The 20,500-nt window shown below is 36.5% G+C and overlaps 2 protein-coding genes across 2 annotated transcripts; both read left to right on the top strand.

Moving 5' to 3' along the window:
* The first annotated feature begins 25 nt into the window (after window positions 1–25).
* rpl9 (ribosomal protein L9) lies at window positions 26–4,559 on the top strand. The gene is made up of 8 exons (XM_058769570.1): window positions 26–104; window positions 603–649; window positions 747–862; window positions 1,424–1,519; window positions 1,681–1,813; window positions 1,917–1,997; window positions 3,820–3,936; window positions 4,397–4,559. Exons 2-7 carry the CDS (start codon window positions 604–606, stop codon window positions 3,924–3,926), a joined length of 579 nt encoding a protein of 192 aa, XP_058625553.1. The 5' UTR covers window positions 26–104; window position 603; the 3' UTR covers window positions 3,927–3,936; window positions 4,397–4,559.
* Window positions 4,560–5,752: 1,193 nt separating this feature from the next.
* On the top strand, window positions 5,753–20,237 carry rfc1 (replication factor C (activator 1) 1). Its single transcript, XM_058790536.1, has 24 exons — window positions 5,753–5,911; window positions 6,525–6,632; window positions 6,767–6,833; window positions 7,065–7,172; window positions 7,287–7,588; window positions 7,670–7,744; window positions 8,109–8,186; window positions 8,528–8,860; window positions 9,102–9,209; window positions 9,341–9,520; window positions 9,692–9,796; window positions 11,098–11,485; window positions 12,983–13,095; window positions 13,293–13,407; window positions 13,522–13,610; window positions 14,169–14,306; window positions 14,819–14,914; window positions 14,997–15,095; window positions 15,208–15,362; window positions 16,728–16,845; window positions 17,119–17,264; window positions 17,359–17,572; window positions 17,784–17,966; window positions 19,466–20,237. The coding sequence occupies exons 1-24, from the start codon at window positions 5,909–5,911 to the stop codon at window positions 19,559–19,561; spliced, it is 3,417 nt and encodes a 1,138-aa protein (XP_058646519.1). The 5' UTR covers window positions 5,753–5,908; the 3' UTR covers window positions 19,562–20,237.
* Window positions 20,238–20,500: the final 263 nt, after the last annotated feature.

A 20,500-nucleotide genomic window follows, 5' to 3' on the forward strand; every position in this document is an offset into this window, starting at 1 on the left:
TATTCGTTTGGTTGTGTCTTGGAAACTGGCGATGACGCAAGACGTACTGGTTACATTTACGTCATGACGTCCTTCCTCCTTCCTTTCCCCCCGTAATCGGCGAGGTAAGAACATGGCGCATCCTGTTCTTGTGCATTTTAATCAACTACAATCTGCACTAATGTCAAATCTGTCCGGTTTTCTTAGTGCCCCAGGCTTTTGATTACATATTCATGAAAATATCTGTAGTTGTATTAGCGGCGAAAACCCGATGCTGCTTTATTATCGCAGTGTGTTTGGTCGGTGTTTATCTGTTAGCCAAACTTGTAGGCCGAAGCAAGCACAACTCCTTCATTGAGCACATTGATATAAAGCCATACTTGTCTCATGATATTAGCAATGTTCAATTAGCCGTAAAAACGACTGAAAAGTCAAAGAATACGTTAACATTGGTGTTCGGGTGTAGTTGACAGTTCATTCTCATTGATGCCACCGGGTTTGCACTAGGCTCTCTGGTTTTTCTCTATTGATAAATGAAGGCACCGTGAAGACAAGTTAATAAGATGTATTAAAATAAGTATATTTCAGCATTCTCTGACTGAATTTCTGTACCGTTCTTTCAGAATGAAGACCATTCTCAGTAACCAGACAGTGGACATCCCCCAAAACGGTATGCCGAAAATCATACTTCACATCCTAAGTATTTAAAAACATATTCTCCTTTTCCATGTCTAAACTTTTATTACATTTTGGCTGATTCCTTGCAGTGGAGGTGTCCCTCAAGGGCCGCACAGTTGTTGTGAAGGGACCCCGTGGAATTCTCCGCCGGGAGTTCAACCATATTAACCTGGAGCTCAGTCTTTTGGGCAAGAAACAGAAGAAGGTTTGTAGCCTTGATACATGGAAATTAAATACAGAATAACTCGAGCAATAGTTATTTATATTCACCTAAATATGGGTTAGAAATTGGATTAATTGCATAATCAGACTGAAAATGCTTCGTTAACACCTCAGTTGATCTGATTGGGCTAAATAAAAGTGAAATCGATTGGAAGGAGGTGGTGACAGACATGAAATCAGATCATCGGGCTAAAAAAAAGTGTGTAAATGCTTGAATCTGATTTAAAAAAATGCATTGAGCAGTGCTATGATGCTTATGTTTGTTTTGCATCTGCAAATTGATAAGTGCAGCATACTGAATATTTATTAAATATATGCTAAAGTCTTCTGACATGACAATACGTCTAAAAACAAAGCTGACAGTTCAAAAACAGCAAATATGCTCATTATGACAAGTTTTTTTTGGGATAAGTATAAACCGTATGTAAAATTTGAATTAGATCAACGTTTTATATTTCAAAATATGAAGTCATTTTGGATTAGTTCTGATTAATGAAATGAGTGATATAAAACTAAATAAATTTATGCAAACAATTTGTTTCAGTTGCGCGTGGACAAGTGGTGGGGTAACAGGAAGGAATTGGCCACAGTCCGCACCATCTGCAGTCATGTCCAGAACATGATCAAGGGGGTCACCCTGGTAAGTAAACTCGACTTAGGTGCATTTTTTCCTCACTGTGTATGCTAACTGTGTAAATCCGCCTTTAAAAGACTGTATTAGTGTCTTTAATTTCTTTGCTGTGTTATTGAAGAGGAAAAGATATGAACTGTTGTGTGATGCATGTTAATTTTGTTCTCTAGGGATTCAGATACAAGATGCGATCTGTATATGCCCATTTCCCCATTAACGTGGTGATTCAGGAGACCGGCTCTCTGGTGGAGATCAGAAACTTCTTGGGAGAGAAGTACATCCGGCGTGTCCGCATGAGGGCAGGTATGTGTGTTAGGTTTTTTTTTTTTTTTTGGTCTGTCACCATAAAGCCCCTAATCCTACTTTATACATTCCTGGTTACGCTGTTTTTTTTTTTTGTGTGTAGGTGTGTCATGCGCAGTCTCTGCTGCTCAAAAAGACGAGCTGGTTCTGGAGGGTAATGACATTGAGCTGGTGTCGAACTCAGGTAAGCATCTCTAAGATGTACAGTGTCAATCTTTGACTCATGAAAATAGCCATAGAAGCTGGAATGGCGTTAAACAAATCAACCTTTTTATCTAGAGAGATACATGCAACTCAACCTCATTAGCATAATTTTAAACTATATAATGGCTTTAATTTTTGCTGAAGAAAGGGTCTATGAATTGTTAGCCTTGTTAATTTGAATTACAGTTGTGCTTGTGCCAAACAAGTTAAGATGATTTGGATTTAGTTGGAGGTAGAGATTCACAGATTGCAATTTTCTTGGCAGATTTTTATTTATCTTTTTTGGAAGTGTGACCTGCCGATTCCAATTTTCTTTCTAAGGACTATATGACAGCATACACAAACAAAAATCTGTACATTTCAATGCAAAAATTATTTGCATCATAAAAGAAATTAAACATTACAATTCCCCAATCTGGACTAAGTTACAGATTTTCTCACTTAACTCTCCAAATTGCTCTGTGACTGGAAAGAGGAAGAAATGGTAAACTTAAAATGAGTTGCTGTATGTAACAAAACAGATGTCATTTACCACTGTTTATAAATGGTCACTTTTTTCCCCCTAAACTAATTAAATGTCATCTTTCACACCAAATTCTTATTTGTTTTCATTAATTCAGTTAGCATAATAAGGAACTATTTAAGGAACGAGGCAAGTGACTGTCCTTATAAATGGGCCACTGAATCATTGACTCACTCGATTTGCTCAAAAACGTGGATTATTTTAGTGACGAAACAACACTGTGTTGCTTAGAGACACAAAACAGTTCTGCTGTGACTTTGATCGGAACCATTTTCGTCAACGAAATTGAGCAAAAACAGTCAATATTTTGTCTAAAATCTAAGTCACTTAATTTTAACTTCTTGTTTATTGAAATACTATTGTATAAAATCAGTGTCACATTGCAGTCATGTTGATATTGATATTCAGGGAAACATCATGGCCGTATAATGTTGCTTATCTAAATCATATTTTGTAAATATCTTTTTTTTTTTTTTCACCGCAGTATGCATCTATACGTTTCTGTGAGTTACTTTGTGTGTGCTGTCTCTCTCACACACACACTCAGGCTGTGCAAGCCTCATCTGGCACGACATAAATACATTATCAGTCGCCGTTTACACTGAATGCAATTCAAATTAGAATCATTCTCCCGTGAAACGACGTGTTTACATGTGACTGTGAGTGTGCGCGTGGCTGTGACGTCATTGCCTGTGCCGCTGGCAATAAAAGGATCGGCTCGTAATCGGCAAGACGTGAGACTGACCGGCAGGTCACCGATCCGGGCCGGTCATGCAAAAATTGGCGATTCCGATCACTGGCCGGTCAATCGGTGCATCTCTAGTTAGAGGTCCTTCAGTTGCTGTTTTAGTTAATCCCAGTATTATGCACAAGAACATCTTGTTTTGATTTTATTTTGAATGATCAAACTTTTTTTTCTGAAAATAGTCATTGGTTTGTCCTAAAATTGATTTGAAATGCCATTCTTTTACTGGACTGGTTGTGGAAACCCTTAAGCCTAAACTGTACCCTCCCTCACCTTGTGTGTGTTAATTTGCTATTACTTGCAGGTTCTGATGTGTTGTTTAGACTATTTTGCAAAAGACATTTTTAGCCTCCTTTCCCCCATCTGACTTTCTTAACCCTTGGTTGCATAACCTGAGAGGTGATTTGAAGGACTGTCTGTCATTGGGTTATGTGTGTGTGTGTGAGAGATGTGTACACAAGTTGTGTGAAAGAGCATTATCTAGTTTAGTGTGTGTGTGTGCATGCCTCACCTCCCCAGCATTTCTTGTTTCAGCTGCCCTCATCCAGCAGGCAACCACAGTGAAAAATAAGGATATCAGAAAGTTCCTGGATGGTATTTACGTCTCAGAGAAGGGCACTGTAGTGGAGCCGGAGTCGTAGAGAACACGAGGTTAGAACCAGACCGCCGTCCAGGGCGTCAGGAGCTGCTGCTGCCCCTCGCCTTTCTCTCGGCTCTTTTCTCTGCCAGTTTTCCTGCTTTTGTCATTGAACCTGTCTCTTCTGTGTTGTGATTTTTCATGTTCACTGTTAAATCTGCTGAATCTTCTTTGCCAAATTGCCAAATTTCAAATGATACAGTATTAAGATTGAATTGATCATCCTACATGCCAAACAGTTTTACAACGCCATCTTTTGTAGGGCTTTATTGCACGTTCACGGTCATCTAAGCATGATAACACTTAACAAGCATTTGAGTCCACAGATATAACCACTGGCTTGGTTTGCATGTTAAATGTCTGATTTCTGTACAGCACGTGGGAGTTCTTGGGTGCACCACCTTGAGACATCATTTAAACTGGTTTGTCTTAACACTTTTTCTCTCTCTCTCTCTCTTTGGTTTTCTCCATCAGCTGCTCTGATCCAGCAGGCCACCACTGTGAGAAAGAAGGACATCCGGAAGTTCCTGGATGGTATCTATGTCAGCGAGAAGGGCACAGTGGTGGAACAGCAAGAGGACTAAATTAGTCTAAATGTCAATAAATCAATAAAGACCAACTCCATTTTTCAACCACATACTTGTGCAAGTTTTATTCATTTTAGCACAATTATTCCAAATATGCATGGCAGGTAGTTTGGAAGGGTCAACTTGTATAACAAACTGGGCTGCTTGTGTTTGGAAAATCTTAACTTGTACTCTCAATACCCCTTACAAGGGTAAATAATGAACTGGGGCCAGTTGCATAAACTGTTTAGAATAGTCTTAAAGTTATCTAATTTTCTTTCTGGTAATAACTTCATAACTATTAAATTCAGTTATGAAAAGGTTGGTTGGTCTTATTTGTATTGGAAAAGTAAGATTGATGATTACACCTTGGCAACTGCTAGTTGGTCAAGTTCTTAAGATAAAGTCTTAACATGGTGAAGAGAGAGAGGGCAAACATTTTGCGTTTTAGGTCAGCATTGCAGTCTATTCAGATAATATTTTCTTAAATACCCTGCATAGTACTTCATCTTTTATAACATGGGATTTTGACCAAATATATTCCATCTTGGTTTTTGTAAAATATTGCAACAAGATGTTAAAACTTTTTTTGTGATAAATTAGTTTTGGACATATAAGGTTAAAACATTGGCCAATCAGTTTGGTGAAAAGCAATGTAATTGCTGTGACGTCTTCCATTCATGGAGACTTAAAATGCAGAACATGAGACAGGGTTTTCAAACTGGGGTTCAGGGAAGGAAGTGCTGGGGGATTCATTTAAAGAAAATAGTATAAAAATTTAAAAAATCAATAAAAAAGATTAAAATACATTTATCAATAAAAATAAGCAAATAATATATCTAACAGTTCAGTGCCATAATGAGTGGAAAAACATTTAATTAGAAATAAAATATTTTACAAATAACATTTGGACATTTATATGCTATATATTTTTTCCTACTGTAAAATGGGTTTACTTTCATCTCGACTTTACAGAAAGCAGTTTTCATTAACATGAACTTTTGTTTTTAAAGATTCGTTTAAATCTTCTAATAATATATTTAACAGTATATATTATGAATAATCATATATGATGCCTCTTTGATTTAGTTTGTTGCAATTAAATTTTGCAACTGATTTCTTACAGTACACATTAGAATTCCACATATCAACTGGTGTTATAGTGTTATTCCAACAAATAGATCTAACATCATTATAATTTTATTTTACAAAGTAGAGTATCAACACCCTCAGAAGAACAGAAGATATTATGAAATGTTTTGCGCTCGATCGGTTCCGAGCTCGTCTCTCTCCCTCCATCTGCGCGTCATCACGCTGCGCCTGAGTTGAGTATCATTGGCGCCAAAGAGGACTGGAGAAGCACTACTGTCTCGCAAATTGTTAAAAAATATAAAGAAACGCTATTGACACATGCTTAGAAATGGTGAGTCACCTTATTAATGAACCATCTGTAGAAATAAAGACACAATCAGAGACGAGCTCAACGCAGCTGATCAGGCTGTTTGGCTAAAGAAAGCAGTTAGCACCAACCTGCAGCTTTTTCGTGTTTTTTAATAGACTAGAGCTACAAAAACAATAAAACATGCAGAGGCTATTTATGAACTCGGCAGTCCATGTTTCCGTCCTTGCTTCTCACCAGTGCATTTGTTTACGTCTTGGTCGAGCAACAATTAAGCATTGAATAGCATTGAATAACTCTTAACTTAACGATTAAGATCGACTGACTAACGTTACCAGTAGACCGGCCATTATGAACTGATGCGATACTACATAACATTACAACACAGGTTTTTTTTTTTGGTATTAACGAAGCACCCGCTTCCTGTTTGTTATTGTCAACTTTGAAATGCAAACATGCAACAGAACAAACTCAGCCTGCGGTTACTGCATAGCACGTGTATTAGCCTATTCCATTATAAAATTATAATAATAAAACGACATAAAATGTCATTGGTATATATATATATATATATATATATATATATATATATATTAATTTATTGTTAATTTATATATTAATTTATTGTTTATTTCAGGATATCCGGAGGTTTTTTGCATCCACTAAACCTGCAGCCCCCAAACCTTCCAATGGAAGCACCAGCACTGATGAAGAGCAGAAGAAGAAACAGAAATCAAAAACTAAGGTAGAACAACAGTCTAATGTCATTGAAATGTACAAAGCTGAGATTTGTACAGAATCTATTAATATGAGATGGCATTTACAATGTAATTTCATTTTCACATTCTTCATTTTTTCATTTCATATCTCTCTCTTTAGGTCACAAGTCCCACATCTAAAGAGAAACCAACTGGAAAACGAAAGAAAAGAGTCATAATTGATTCAGGTTCATAAACAGCTTTTTCTTAAATATTGGTGAAATTATGATGATGAACATCATGTTCATAATATTAAGGTGGTTATCAAATACATACCGTAAATTTGGCCATACAAGAGATGGGTGCCCTGAGGTTTTTAGAAATACCTCAGACCAGGGGTTTTTAAACGCATTCAGGGAATTATACTGATGATAATGTCAGACTATTTTTAGATGTTCACCTCTCTCATCTTATCTCAGACTCTGAGGAAGAGAAGAAGAAGAAGGAGAAGAAGACCAAGAAGGGCACTAAAGAGACTGATGCCGCCACAGTGAAGAAGCACCCAGTAACTTACGTGTCTGATTCTGGTGAGGGAGTCAACAAACAAATTTCCACATGTATAATATAATGCTGTCAATCCATTAATATGACATGTAGATAATAATTTATACTCTTCTTTTGTCCTCTTTTTATTTTTCCAGATTCGGATGATACGTTTATGACTCTGAAAAAGACGAAACCAAAAGAAAACGGAACAGCTAAAGGCAAGAAAGAATCAGGAAAAGCAAAAGAAGTGAAAGTCTCATCCAGTAAATCCCCAAATAAATCCCCAAACACCATCTCAAAGGGAGGGGTGAAGAGCTCTCAGCCTACCATCTCCCCAAAGATCGGACCAACGCCACCAAAACAAATGCCCACTTCAGTAATGGCCTTCTTTGGCAGCTCAAGTGTTCAGAGGTCAGACAAGAAAATGGTGGCCAGTACCAGCACTAAGAGGAAGGCAGTGAGTAGAGAGAATAAATAAAAGTGTGTGTGCTTTAAAGTGTATCAAAATTCAAACTCATCGCTGTTTGGTCTTGGCCAGCCCACACAGGAAACTGAGGGGTCGCTCAGTGACGAAGCCATTGCAAAAGAGCTTCAGATGGATGAAGACATGGAGGTTGGTTCAGGACACACAGCACATGTTCCTGTATTAATCAGAATTTGGTCATATCAAAGTTTTATGCTGTTATATTCTGTAATCAGGGACTTAAATGATAATTATTGAATTATGATTCATAATTACTAAAATAAATTTAAAGCACAAGATTTCCACAAGAGCATGTGAACATGTGTATCTTCATAACTATGTATACAGAGATATTCCAGTAGCTTTTTTCTTTTCGAAATAAAGGTTTATCCAGAACATACCTTAATTGGAAAACGTAGTCACTGTTTTTCATAGCTAGTTTATTATCATACAATTTTGTACATTTTGTATGAACACATAATGCAGATATGCTTAACTTGTGTATTTTTGTTAGTTGGAAAAGCAGATCCATGATGATGAGGAATTTGCAAAAACATTAGCCATGCTGGATGAAGCTCCCTTACCGAAAAAGGTTGGTGTGCAGAATTTGTCTCTATAGTGTGTCTTAACACTACATCTCCTGCTGATGTACACATGTATATTGTTCGTTTTTGTCCTATATATTAATAAAAAATAAAATAAAAACAAAGTTAAAAAAGCAATTCAGTTTAAATGTAAAAATAAATGTAAAAACAATATTAAATGAACTAAAAAAAAAAAACCTATTATGAGTAATTATAAATATTTTAACAGGTTTACTCTTTCTTAATATTTGAAAAACTTGTCTTCAAAGTCATGTGGTGCAGCCAACAAAGTACATGTATGTTATGTTGTGTTAATTTTTATTTTATTTATTTGTTTTTTGGTTCTTAGGCTCGGGTGGACTCTGTCTCCCCCTCCAAGAGCAGCTCTCAGGCAATTGCCTCAGACACCAAACCCAAAAAGGACCCGTCCCCTAAAAAGAGTCCTGTGAAGACCAGCTCCAAACTGGCTCAGATGAAAAGACGACAGGAAGAAGTGGAAGGGCAAAGGAAAAAAGACAGGGCTGAAAAGCAGATTAAGATTTCTCCTAAGAAAGAGCCAATCTCACCAACTAGCTCAGAGCGGGCAGCTACGCCCAAAACAGGAAGTGCTTCCACGGGAATGATAAAATCAACACCTAAAAGTGACAGTGCACCCAATAAAACCTCACCAACAAAACCAGAGGTATATCATTTGAATCTGCTTAATTTAGGATTTTTTAAAGAAAGTATTTGATATGTCAGTGTGCTTTTAATTGTGTTGTTTAAGGGTCTAAGTTAAAAGAGAATACAAAATATTTGGCTTTATGTTTAATGCTGTATACACAATATATGTTGTTTCAAGACAGATTACAAAATAGGGCACTACCTTGTTTTGCTGTGCTAGTGAGCAAATCAAAAGCTTCCCTGTGTCTCTATTATTTCAGAATACAAGTCCTGAGGATCTAGAGAAAAAACGGGCAAATTCATCAGCCTACCGTAACTTTTTGAACCGAGAAGGACCACGAGCACTGGGGTCTAAAGAGATACCACAGGTAAAAACACATAAATGACTCATGTTGACAACTGAAGGCCTATGGTCTTATTGCTATTTGTGATTATCTTTTAGGGATCGAATTATACTTATCCTTTAAGCTGCTTGAACAATGTTATGTGTGTGTTTTAGGGAGCAGAGAACTGCCTGGAGGGTTGTGTGTTTGTGTTGACCGGTGTGTTAGAGTCTATGGAGAGGGATGACGCTAAGTCGCTAATAGAGCGATATGGCGGGAAAGTCACAGGAAACGTCAGTCGTAAAACTACTTACCTTGTTCTGGGACGAGACAGTGGAGCCTCAAAGACTGAGAAGGTCCTAATTTCCATAATTTCTTTTAACATGTCATTATTTCTCTTTATTCGAACATGAGTGTTGCTTCTCCATGTTTCTTCAATATATTTCTAATTTACCCTTTTAATTGAATTAAATGTAATTATTTTAACATTGTTTTTTTTCAAAGCCATTTCAATGTTTATTCCTTAGGCGGAGAGTTTTGGCACTAAGATCATTAATGAAGATGAGTTGTTTGACCTCATAAGAACCAAACCAGGCAAGAAGTCTAAATATGAGATTGCAGCAGAGGCAGAGGTACAGCAGCTCCCATCTATCCTCCTGTTCTTCCACTAGTTGTTTCACACTAGGGCCGCATGATCTTTAGCAAATTAAATCCATGTAGTGATATGGCTAAATGCAAAAAATTAAATAAAAATGAACTTATGTGCTTAGTTGACTTAATTATATTATGTCTTTTAAATTCTTCACTTCAAATGTTCAAGCCCTCAAGCTTTTAACATCAAATGCTCAAGCTTATTTTGGTGCAATATTGGTGAATTGCTGGCAACTTCTGTGTGCAAAAATGATGGAAGTTATGCAAATATGAATAAAAATAAATTGAACCTGGCCCACATTGGATTCCCAAATGCACACTGAACTCACAGCACTTGTAGAGAATTTGTGAAAAGCAGCATTTAATGTTAACCACTCTGAAAACACAGAATTATAAGATGCACACATGTAAATGAACGAAGTGTTGCATCTCTAAAGCACAGCACAACAGACTATACTTTAATTAAACTGCACTGCAGCCTTTGATTTGATAATAGCGATTTGATAAGACGTATACAGCGCTGTGTAATTTTCATTTTAGTAAATTGTTCAGCCCTGTTTGTTTATTTTTGTGCTGCATTGTGTTGAATTAATTATTAGCTTTTCATTTACTCACAAACCCCCGTTTGGGAAACCCTGGTGTAATATTTAAGAAGTTAGTATAAGAAATTAAGTGTACTATAAAATTATAGTATTATTTGTATGAAATACTCAATTTTTTTGTACAATACTAATATATTTCTTATTTGTTTAATATTTTTATGTAATAATAATCATAATAAAAATCATATTATTTTATAGTCAAATCAAATAGGTCAAAAACAGTAAGAATTTAGCCAATTTATGTTGTTGTTGTTTTTTTTTTAACTTTGTTCATTTGGTGGTTAGTGAAAGAAGTTTGGTTTAAGTTTTGTAATATGCATACTCTTATTCTGAACACCCAGATTTTTCCCAAAACATTTAGTCCTAAAAGAGTGGTTAGTGCACAGAAAAAAGTCTTCAGAGTAAAAAGCCATTATTCAGCTTTTTATTTTCTATGCAGATGCACTCCCTAACAAAATCACCCTAGTCAATAATTCTCTCCAAATATAGCTATTTAAGTTATCTGGTCAAAGTGTCCTGTATATTTTCATATTGAAACATATATTGCAGAAAAACTAAATATTGCATACAAAATATGTCAGTTTTTTTTTTTTTTTATCATGCAGCCTTACTGCACATACTGGAATTACTGCACATACTGGTTTATTTAACAAGCTGTCTGTCTATCTTTCGTATTACAGAATAAATCCTCTAAAACAAGGACTCCAAACTCTAGAGGCAAACCCACTCCTCCATCCAAGAAGGCCACACCACAAGGGCCCAGCCCCAACAAGAGAAGCCCTTTAGAGGGGAAGTCTAAGCCTGGCTCTGCTTCTAAATCTGGAACACTTGGGGCCTCTCGTTCAGAGGTCAAAAAGAGTTTGAGCTTTGATCAATCCAAGAGAGCATCCCCTGTATCCCACTCTATCCCTGAGAGTGAGGGTAGCAGCCTGTTGTGGGTGGATAAGTACCGCCCCCGTAGTCTGAAGAACCTGATTGGGCAGCAGGGGGATCAGAGTTGTGCTAACAAGCTTCTGCGTTGGTTACAGAACTGGCATAAACATCACAGCGGCAATACAAAAGCACCAAGTCAGTATTTAAAGTTTGTTCCTACTATATGTTCACAATCAGTGAATATGTGGGTAGTTGACATATAATCTATCATAAGCCGGGTTTCCATCCAAAGTTGCAAATTTAATTTATGCGCAAATTTGGAATATCGCATAAAACATTTGCGAACGAGCAACGTTTCCATCCAAAGAGTCAAAGAGAACAAAATCGTCACTTGCTGGTAAACTGGCACTAAATAGCCTATAGAAAACTAGGATAAGCTACTGAATATAATAATTTTCATATACGAAAAATTAATTGCGCCTCAGAGCGAGCAGACGAAACACAATAAATGCTGTCATTGCTTTCGGAGGTGAATGCTGCTGTTTGGGAACACAGTCATGTAAGACAATAATACAGAAATACTTTGATGACAGACTGCTCAGGCATTTCAGAACGACCATAACAACATTTCAGATGCTGTGGAACGAGATCAGTCCGCTGCTAGTCAAGTTATTCCGTCTCATAGTGCAAAGTCACATTACTTTTTTTGATGCGCTTGGAGGATTTTATTCGCAAAATGCATTTCCATCTCCCATTATTCGCATTAACCCTTTTTCGCACAAGTAAAAAACCACCTCAAGCGAGCATAAAAACTATTTTGCGAATTAAGGGATTTTTATTAGAAATTTGGCATTTCCATCACTCGTTTCTCATGCGATACTTCAAAATGCGCAGTAAAACAGGGTGATGGGAACCCAGCTATAGTCTACATGGTAAAACTTTATTTTAAGGTTTCCTTGTTACACATTACATATACTTACTATTATAATAACAATAAATTATGCATAATTATATGCATGTAACCCTAAGCCAAACCCTAATTCTAAGCCTAACCATATAGTATGTACATGTAGTTAATTAATATTACTCAGTACTTAAATGTATAATTACACTGTAACAAGGACACCTTAAAATAAAGTTTAACTGTCTACTTTAAGATTTTAAATGAAAATTTTGGATTAGGGTGTGTGTGTGTGTGTGAATCTATGTATATGTATGACAAATGCAATTATCCCTAAAATATCATAATATAAATTGTAAAGAAAAGAATTGGAAATGTTGTTTCAGATGTTTTATTTTTTTAAATTTGTTTTTTAGTTTAGCATGTTATACTACTGAATCTACTTAATTTCATGTCAGCTACCCATGTTCGGAATGGCATGCTACCAGTATGCAAGGTCTATTTGCACCAATGACCTGCTACAATTTCCAAAGCATACATTATATAACCAGAGTACACAGTTTCCCATAATGCAGTGCACTTGACTTCACCATAATCATTTGCATTTTACTCTTGCAGGAGCATTTTTAATGGTGCATACTGTTTCACATTCTAATTTTGTAACAGTGGTATACGATTAGCAGTATGTACTGGGTAGTATACCATTCGGACCATACTCAGTGTGTTTATTCTAATGCAAAATTCTGTTACACCAGTTTTCATCATTTTTGTATCTCTGTCTTTTTGGAAAGCTGCCAAATTTGGGAAGTTTGGGAGTAAAGATGACGGTTCTGGATTTAAGGCTGCATTGTTATCTGGGCCTCCTGGTGTTGGGAAGACCACTACTGCTGCTCTCGTCTGTGAGGTCAGTTCATTCTCACTCATAATCATAAATTAACATTACATTTAACTGTTTCAAAAAAGTCTGCGTAATCCTTTTAAAGTGTTTAACATGGGATCAAGAATTAAATCATTAGTGAATGATTGTAAACGCAGTGTGTCTGTTTTTACAGTTTCATTGCATTGGTTAATGCGTTAATGGTCTTCCATATGTTCTTGTAGGAGTTGGGTTACAGCTACGTGGAGATGAATGCGAGCTGCACCCGCAGTAAGAACAGCTTAAAGGAAGTGATCGCAGAATCGCTCAACAACACCAGCATTAAGAACTTCTATAGCGGTAATTAGCTTAATTAATAGCTAATTAATCAGGTAGCATCTGTAAAAGGGTTTGGAGTTAAACCTCAGTGATTATAATGTAAACACTATATGTTTCTGTGTTTAATGGTGTCAGGTGCATCTCAGACAGTGAGCAGTAAACATGTCCTCATAATGGACGAGGTGGACGGGATGGCAGGAAATGAAGACAGAGGAGGAATACAGGTCAGCAAACACATTCTCATTTAATTGCATTATCTGTCTTTACCAGAGGTGGTGCTCAAGGAGCAAAAGTGGACAAGATAGTGTTTAAATCCTTATGGGTTCTATGGCTGTGTGTGGAATGGAGCATTAGCTTAATGAAAATAAATATGGCACAGTATTTATTGTATACTGCTTACATTTGCCATTGTTCCACAATAAATGTTGTAGCATGCAAGCTCATTCATTTTTGAGTGAAACAACTATAATTCTAGTTTTGATTAAAAATGTTTTTGCATAGATTTGGCATCTTTTTCATTCCTTATGCTGGAAATGAAGGTCAAGTCATTGTAATGTGGGAAACAGTAATCTATGCAATACTCTCTGTTCTATACTGTTCATTTTGAGCAAATGTAGTAGGTATTCTGTGCATGCAGAAAATGTACATACTGTGTGTAGTATATAGACTACATAGTGCTTTCTTGTAAGAGTAGTATGGTAGTGTGCCATTAAACTGGTACATGTGCACACCAGTGTCATTGTGGTTTTTGACTCTTGTGATTTGCCCTTTGACCCACACAGGAGATGATTGGTCTGATAAAACAGTCAAAGATTCCCATTATCTGCATGTGTAATGACCGCAATCATCAGAAGATCCGCTCGCTGGCTAACTACTGCTACGACCTGCGGTTTCAGAGACCCCGTGTTGAGCAGATCAAGGTGCTCACTGACATTTCAAATAATTGTCTGATTAAATCAGTGTTTTATAGAAATTTTACATAATTTTTATATTTTTGACTTCTCTAGATAATGACCTAGAAATAGTGCAGAATCTTAGGTGTTTCTTATTCATTTTTGCATCATAACGTTTCTTTGTGTTTTTGGATATAAAAATATTTGAAATGTTTAAACATCCCAGGTTTTATTTTTTAGTAATAACAGTAAATTATGCATTATTACAACCAACTAACTCTAAAGGTCCTTGCACACTGAGTTTTTTAACATGCGAAAATTTCGGACCAAAATTTTGGACTCAGTGCGCAATGACCTTAAGTCTATCCCAAACACTATAGTAGGTACATGTTGTTAGTTATTTCTAGCTAATACTACTTTTTTGTAAGATTAAACTGTAACAAGGACACGTTAAAGTGTAATAAAAAAAAAGTATTTTTTTAGTCAGTATCACACTTATTGCGGTCAAAAATAATTAAGCTTCCTTTTTGTCCAATCAGGGGGCTGTGATGTCTATAGCTTTCAAAGAAGGTCTGAAGATCCCACCCCCAGCACTTAATGAAGTAATTCTGGCGTCCAATCAGGATATTCGGCAGGTATTAATAAACAAATTGGTTGTCTTTATCACTGATTCAGTGTCTTTAGCAGCGCTACAAAATTATTGTTTCTATTCCCTAGGTACTGCATAATCTGAGCATGTGGTCTGCTAAAGACAAAGTCATGACCTATGACCAGGCCAAAGCTGATGCTAAAAATGCTAAGAAGGACATGAAACTGGTATGTGCATGCTGTTAAATACATTATACAATACACACACTGTACAATCATTGGTGCACTGATGATGTGAATGGACTTTACAGTATGAATATCTGTGTGTTTACATATGCAGGGTCCATTTGATGTGTGTCGAAAGGTGTTTGCTTCAGGAGAGGAAACCGCCCACATGTCTTTGATTGACAAATCAGACCTTTTCTTCCATGATTACTCTTTAGCACCACTATTTGTTCAAGAAAACTACCTGCATGTCCGACCAGCTGCTGGAGGGTAGGTTTTAGACTTGCACACAAGTTTTTTCAATACTCAATACATATCTCAATATTTTTGCATTTGCTTTAATTTATAAGGTTATTCTTGCTTGCTCCCCATGAAAAGACCTGATCTAGATAGAACAGCTAGAATCTGGCAGTAGGTTTTGGGAGCTCATTTTAGTCAATCTCTGCGAGACAGACTTTTCAGGATAGGAGATGGAATAAAATGAGCTCCTAAAACTGACTGCCAGATTCTGGAAGATAAATTCTTCAAACAGTGGTACAAGAGGATGTGATGCTGGTCCTTCAAGAGTCACTCTCAACTTATCTGTCCATAAAGCCTATACAAAATCAGTCTTCATGTATTTCACAACACTTCAGCATGTTATTCTTATTAAGTGAGGGTTATTTTTTAGCATTTTTTACCCAAGCAAGGTCTCTGAGAACCTGACACATTGCACTTCTGGAGACTCCAGGAAGGTTGCAGTTCTGTAAAATGATGGTTCTGGAGACTGAATGATTCCTGATGGTTTCACACCTGATTCTTCACCTTAATTCTTAATTATTTTGCAGTTAATGTGTCTTTTCTTCTCCACCTGTTTTTTCTGACAATGGTCATGCCTTAACTTTGCTAATTCTATTATTGCATTAGTATTGCATCCTTCTCATGGGCATTTAATTTTTTTTTTTTTTTTTTTTACTTTTAGTCTGAGTTCAATCTCTTTTTTGGCTCATTTTATCTGTAAAAGGAAACCTGCCTAATAATTGTGCACACCTGAAATAAGGAGTTTTTGACTTTCAGCCTTCATGGACAATTATATATGTGACCCTTGGACCACAAAACCAGTCTTAAGTGTCAATTTTCCGAAATTGAGATTTATACATCATCTGAAAGCTGAATACATAAGCTTTCCATTGATGTATGGTTTGTTAGGATCTAAATATTGAGAAAATCGCCTTTAAAGTTGTCCAAATGAATTCTTAGCAATGCATATTACTAACAAAAATGACGTTTTGATATATATTTACAGTAGTAAATTTACAAAATATCTTCATGGAATATGATCTTTACTTAATATACTAATGATTTTTGGCATAAAAGAAAAATCCTTTTTTGACCCATACAGTGTATTTTTGGCTATTGCTACAAATATACCCCAGCGACTTAAGACTGGTTTTGTGGTCCAGGGTCACATATCACTTAGAAATGATTAAATACAAAATCATAGTAGTTATTAAGATTGATGTGGTTTGGAATTGGTAAAATGTTCCTGGAAAAAAAATATGACCAGAATATCAACTTGCCTAATAATTCTGCACACAGTGTATTCTGACTAGACGAAAGCTTGATGGTATAATTGTGACATTTGATGTTCATCAGGGGAAATATGAAGAATCATTTGGTGTTGTTGAGTAAAACAGCAGACAGCATTTGCGATGGAGATTTAGTGGACAAACAGATCCGTTCCAGACAGGCATGGTCTCTGCTTCCCACACAGGTAACATACATTATCTTCTCATCAGTGTTGACCAACAAATCCTCAGTCAACAGCTTTGATTGCTGCAGCAGCACAGAGATAATCAGGCCCTGAAGTGGCTATTTTCAAAATGACATTTTCGAGGCAGAAACAATGAAACAAAAATTTCTGCTGCAGCACTGATTTGTAACATATTACAAAATCCGTTCACATAGGTCGTGTTTTCTTCTTTTCTTCTTCCTTTTTTTTTTTTTTTTTTTTTAATAAATATGTGCTTAATTTTTTTTTTTCCAGGCAATTTATGCGAGCGTGTTGCCGGGAGAGCTGATGCGGGGTTATATGAGTCAGTTTCCGACCTTTCCCAGCTGGTTGGGCAAATTCTCATCAGCTGGCAAACACAGCCGCAGCATACAGGAGCTTGCTTCACACATGAGCCTAAAGTGAGAAAACACAAACCCTTCTTCTCACACTTTCTTCCTTCTTGTCAAAACACTTTATGCTTCCCTAAAATCTTGTCTCTTTCTCATCCTGCAGAACGTTAAGTAGTAAGGCAGCCATAAATCTGGATTACCTGCCGTATTTGCGCTCAGCAGTATTAGAGCCTCTTCAGTCGCAAGGTTCAGAGGGAGCCAGTCAGAGCGTGAAGCTCATGGATGATTATGACATCGTCAAAGAGGATGTTGATAACATGATGGAGATCAGCATGTGGGGCGGACAGCCGGATCCTTACTCTAAACTAGACTCCAAGGTGTGTGTGTGTGTGTGTGTGTGTTTTGATTTTCTGAGCATATTGTAGAGTTCTCCTCCAGGACTAGAAACCGGTGGTCCAGTTGACAGTTCATTGCTTTGACAGATGCCTGCTCAGTCTGAGTTAATTGTTTTAACTGTAAAACATCTGGAGGTGCTGAATGCCACACTTTATCCCCATCAGCTCTTTTTTTTTTTTTTTCTTTCTGCAGGTGAAAGCTGCATTTACAAGAGCCTACAATAAGGAATCCCATCTTACGCCGTACTCCTTACAAGTGGTGAAGAAAAGCCGTAAAGGTGCTGTTGACCCTGAGCTTATAGGAGAGCTTGAGAGTGAATCTCAGGTCCAGGAAGAGGAAGAAGACGATGGGGTTACAGCAGATGCAATGATCAAGGTAGATATCAAAATAACAATTCAGTGTCTCTCTTTTCGACTTTCCATCAGTTTTACAATCACGTTGACTTCAATAACATCTCATTTGGAGAACACTTAATGGGTTAGTTCAACCAAAAAAAAAATTGTCATTCCAAACCTGTATAAGTTTCTTTCTTATGTTGAACAGAAAAGATATTTTGAAGAATGCTGGTAATTAAACAGTTGATGGTCCCCATTGTGGTCCATAGTATTTTTTTACGCTACTATGGAAGTCAGTGATGACTAACAACTGTTTGGTTCTTCAGAATTTTTCAAAATATCTTTGTTTGTGTTCAACATAATAAAGGAACTTATACAGGTTTGGGATGACATGAGGATGAGTAAATGATGACAAAATTTTCATTTTTGGGTAAACTATTCCTTTAATGGCTAAGTTCACCCCACAATGTAAATTCTTTCATCAATGACTTACCTTCATGTTGTTCCAAATGCTTAAGGCTTTCGTTCAACTTTGAAACACAAATTAAGATATTTTTAATGAAACCTGTGAGTTCTATCCCTCCATCAAAAGTCAATGCAACCAGAACTTTGATACTTAAAAATGTTTATAAAGACATTGTAAACTGTCCATATGCATCAAGTTTAATTCATGTCTTCTAAAGAGGCTTGATTGCTTTATATGGTGGTCAGATTTAATTTAGAAAATATAATTAAATTTCTTTTGGGAGGAATACTGAAATGTTAAGTAGTTCACCCAAAAATGCTAATTGTCAGCATTTACTCAGCATTGCCCATGTAGTTCCGAACCTGTGGCCTCCTTTGTTTATGAAAAATAAAATGTGAATTTTTTAAAGAATCTTTCAGTTTTTTGCATACAGTGGTAAAGAAGAGAGATTCAAGCTCTCAAGCATAAAAGTACAATAAAAGTTGTTCATATGCCTCATTCTCTATATTCCAAATCTTCTGAAACCACTGTAACCGGTTCACAAAGCCAGTGAGTTAAGAAAGTTGAGAAACCGATTTGTTTCTTAAAGCCATCTTAAAGCGGCTGCTTTTATGATAATGTTTCATTGTTTTTGAAGCTTGAAATCTTCAGTCCCTGGTTTTAATTGAAAAAGTGAAAGTTTGGAACAACATGAGGTTGAGCAAATTATGACCTTTTTTAATTTTGGGTGAACTCTTCCATTGATCACTTATAGATTGTTGCAACAGGTAAGGTTTATGCCACAGAATCTTAGCCCATAGAATTTAAGTACTTGTCATTGTAAGTTTACATGTAATTTGTGATAAGCAAGCGTGTTTATTATATATTTTGGCCAAGTTTAATAAAGAGTTTAGTGCCTTCAACTACATTTTACCATGTGTAAATTCATTCTATAGAATTTCCACATTTCCCCCGAAATCAGCATAGAAAATCTGCATATTCCATCAGGCCCTACATATAGGCAAAATAGCATAATAAATCAGTCAAAATGCTACACCATTATTCACCTGATTTCTGTTTTTTTATTCTTGCAGCAGAAGAAAACTAAACCAGCGAAAGACGTCAAGCAAGAGAAACCAGGGGCTTCTGGGAAGGGGAAAGGCAGGGGTAAAGGAAAGGCCACAAAGTGAGATAAACATAGGAGGGAACACGACAGAAAGCCCTCCTCTCTCTCTGTTTTCACAAAGATGCGAGTGGCTGAATGACATCAGCTCTATAAACAGAACTTTTTTGTCTGTGAGTCATACTTGTGCACTTCCTGAAAGCCATCACTCAGCTTAAGCTGCTTTCAGTAGAGCAGACACTGCAGGGACCAGGAGCTGGGGGTGGACCACACATTTACACACAAGTGATTATAGTTCACAATTCATCAGGCATGCAGACTTAACACATGCATCATACTGTTAACACACGGCACTGAAGCTATATTCATCTCAAAGGTAAACAGTGTTAAGGCCACTTAATGTCACTGTACTCGTGTAACCCTCATGATCAAGCACACAAGCATTTTAATACATTAGCTTCAGCTTTTCACATTTAAACACACATACACCCTCTTCTACATGGATACCAACTGTACTTGCTGCATGTCAGCTAGCGACTACACATTGTGTAAATATGTATCTGCCATATTAGCATTTTTCCCTTTGTTACTTTGAATACTTGCAGATAAATATATATATAAATAATCCTTTTCTTAGTGTTTTCTATGGCAGTACTTTTGAATTGATAGTGTCTGATATTAACCTGAAGATTATTCTGTAAATGACTGTGTGTGATTCAAAAATTAAAAGGAGAATTATGTTGTAGAGATGTATCGTGTGCTTGTTATAATTATCTCCATGGCTCATTCTGCTTGCTGATGCAAATGAGAAGTGTTGATCAGATGGTAAAAACAGCTCAACTGTACTGTAATTGCTGTTATATATCTGGGTAAACAGCTCACTGCACAGCTCCAGGTATATATACTGTATATAAAATTGTATAAGTATAAATACTGTATAAGTACTTAATTTGTAGTCTAACAAGAAGACTTTAATACACTTATTTACTGCAATAAAATAATTTAT

This window comes from Onychostoma macrolepis, chromosome 01 (assembly GCF_012432095.1).
Source record: "Onychostoma macrolepis isolate SWU-2019 chromosome 01, ASM1243209v1, whole genome shotgun sequence".
Lineage (NCBI taxonomy): Eukaryota > Metazoa > Chordata > Actinopteri > Cypriniformes > Cyprinidae > Onychostoma > Onychostoma macrolepis.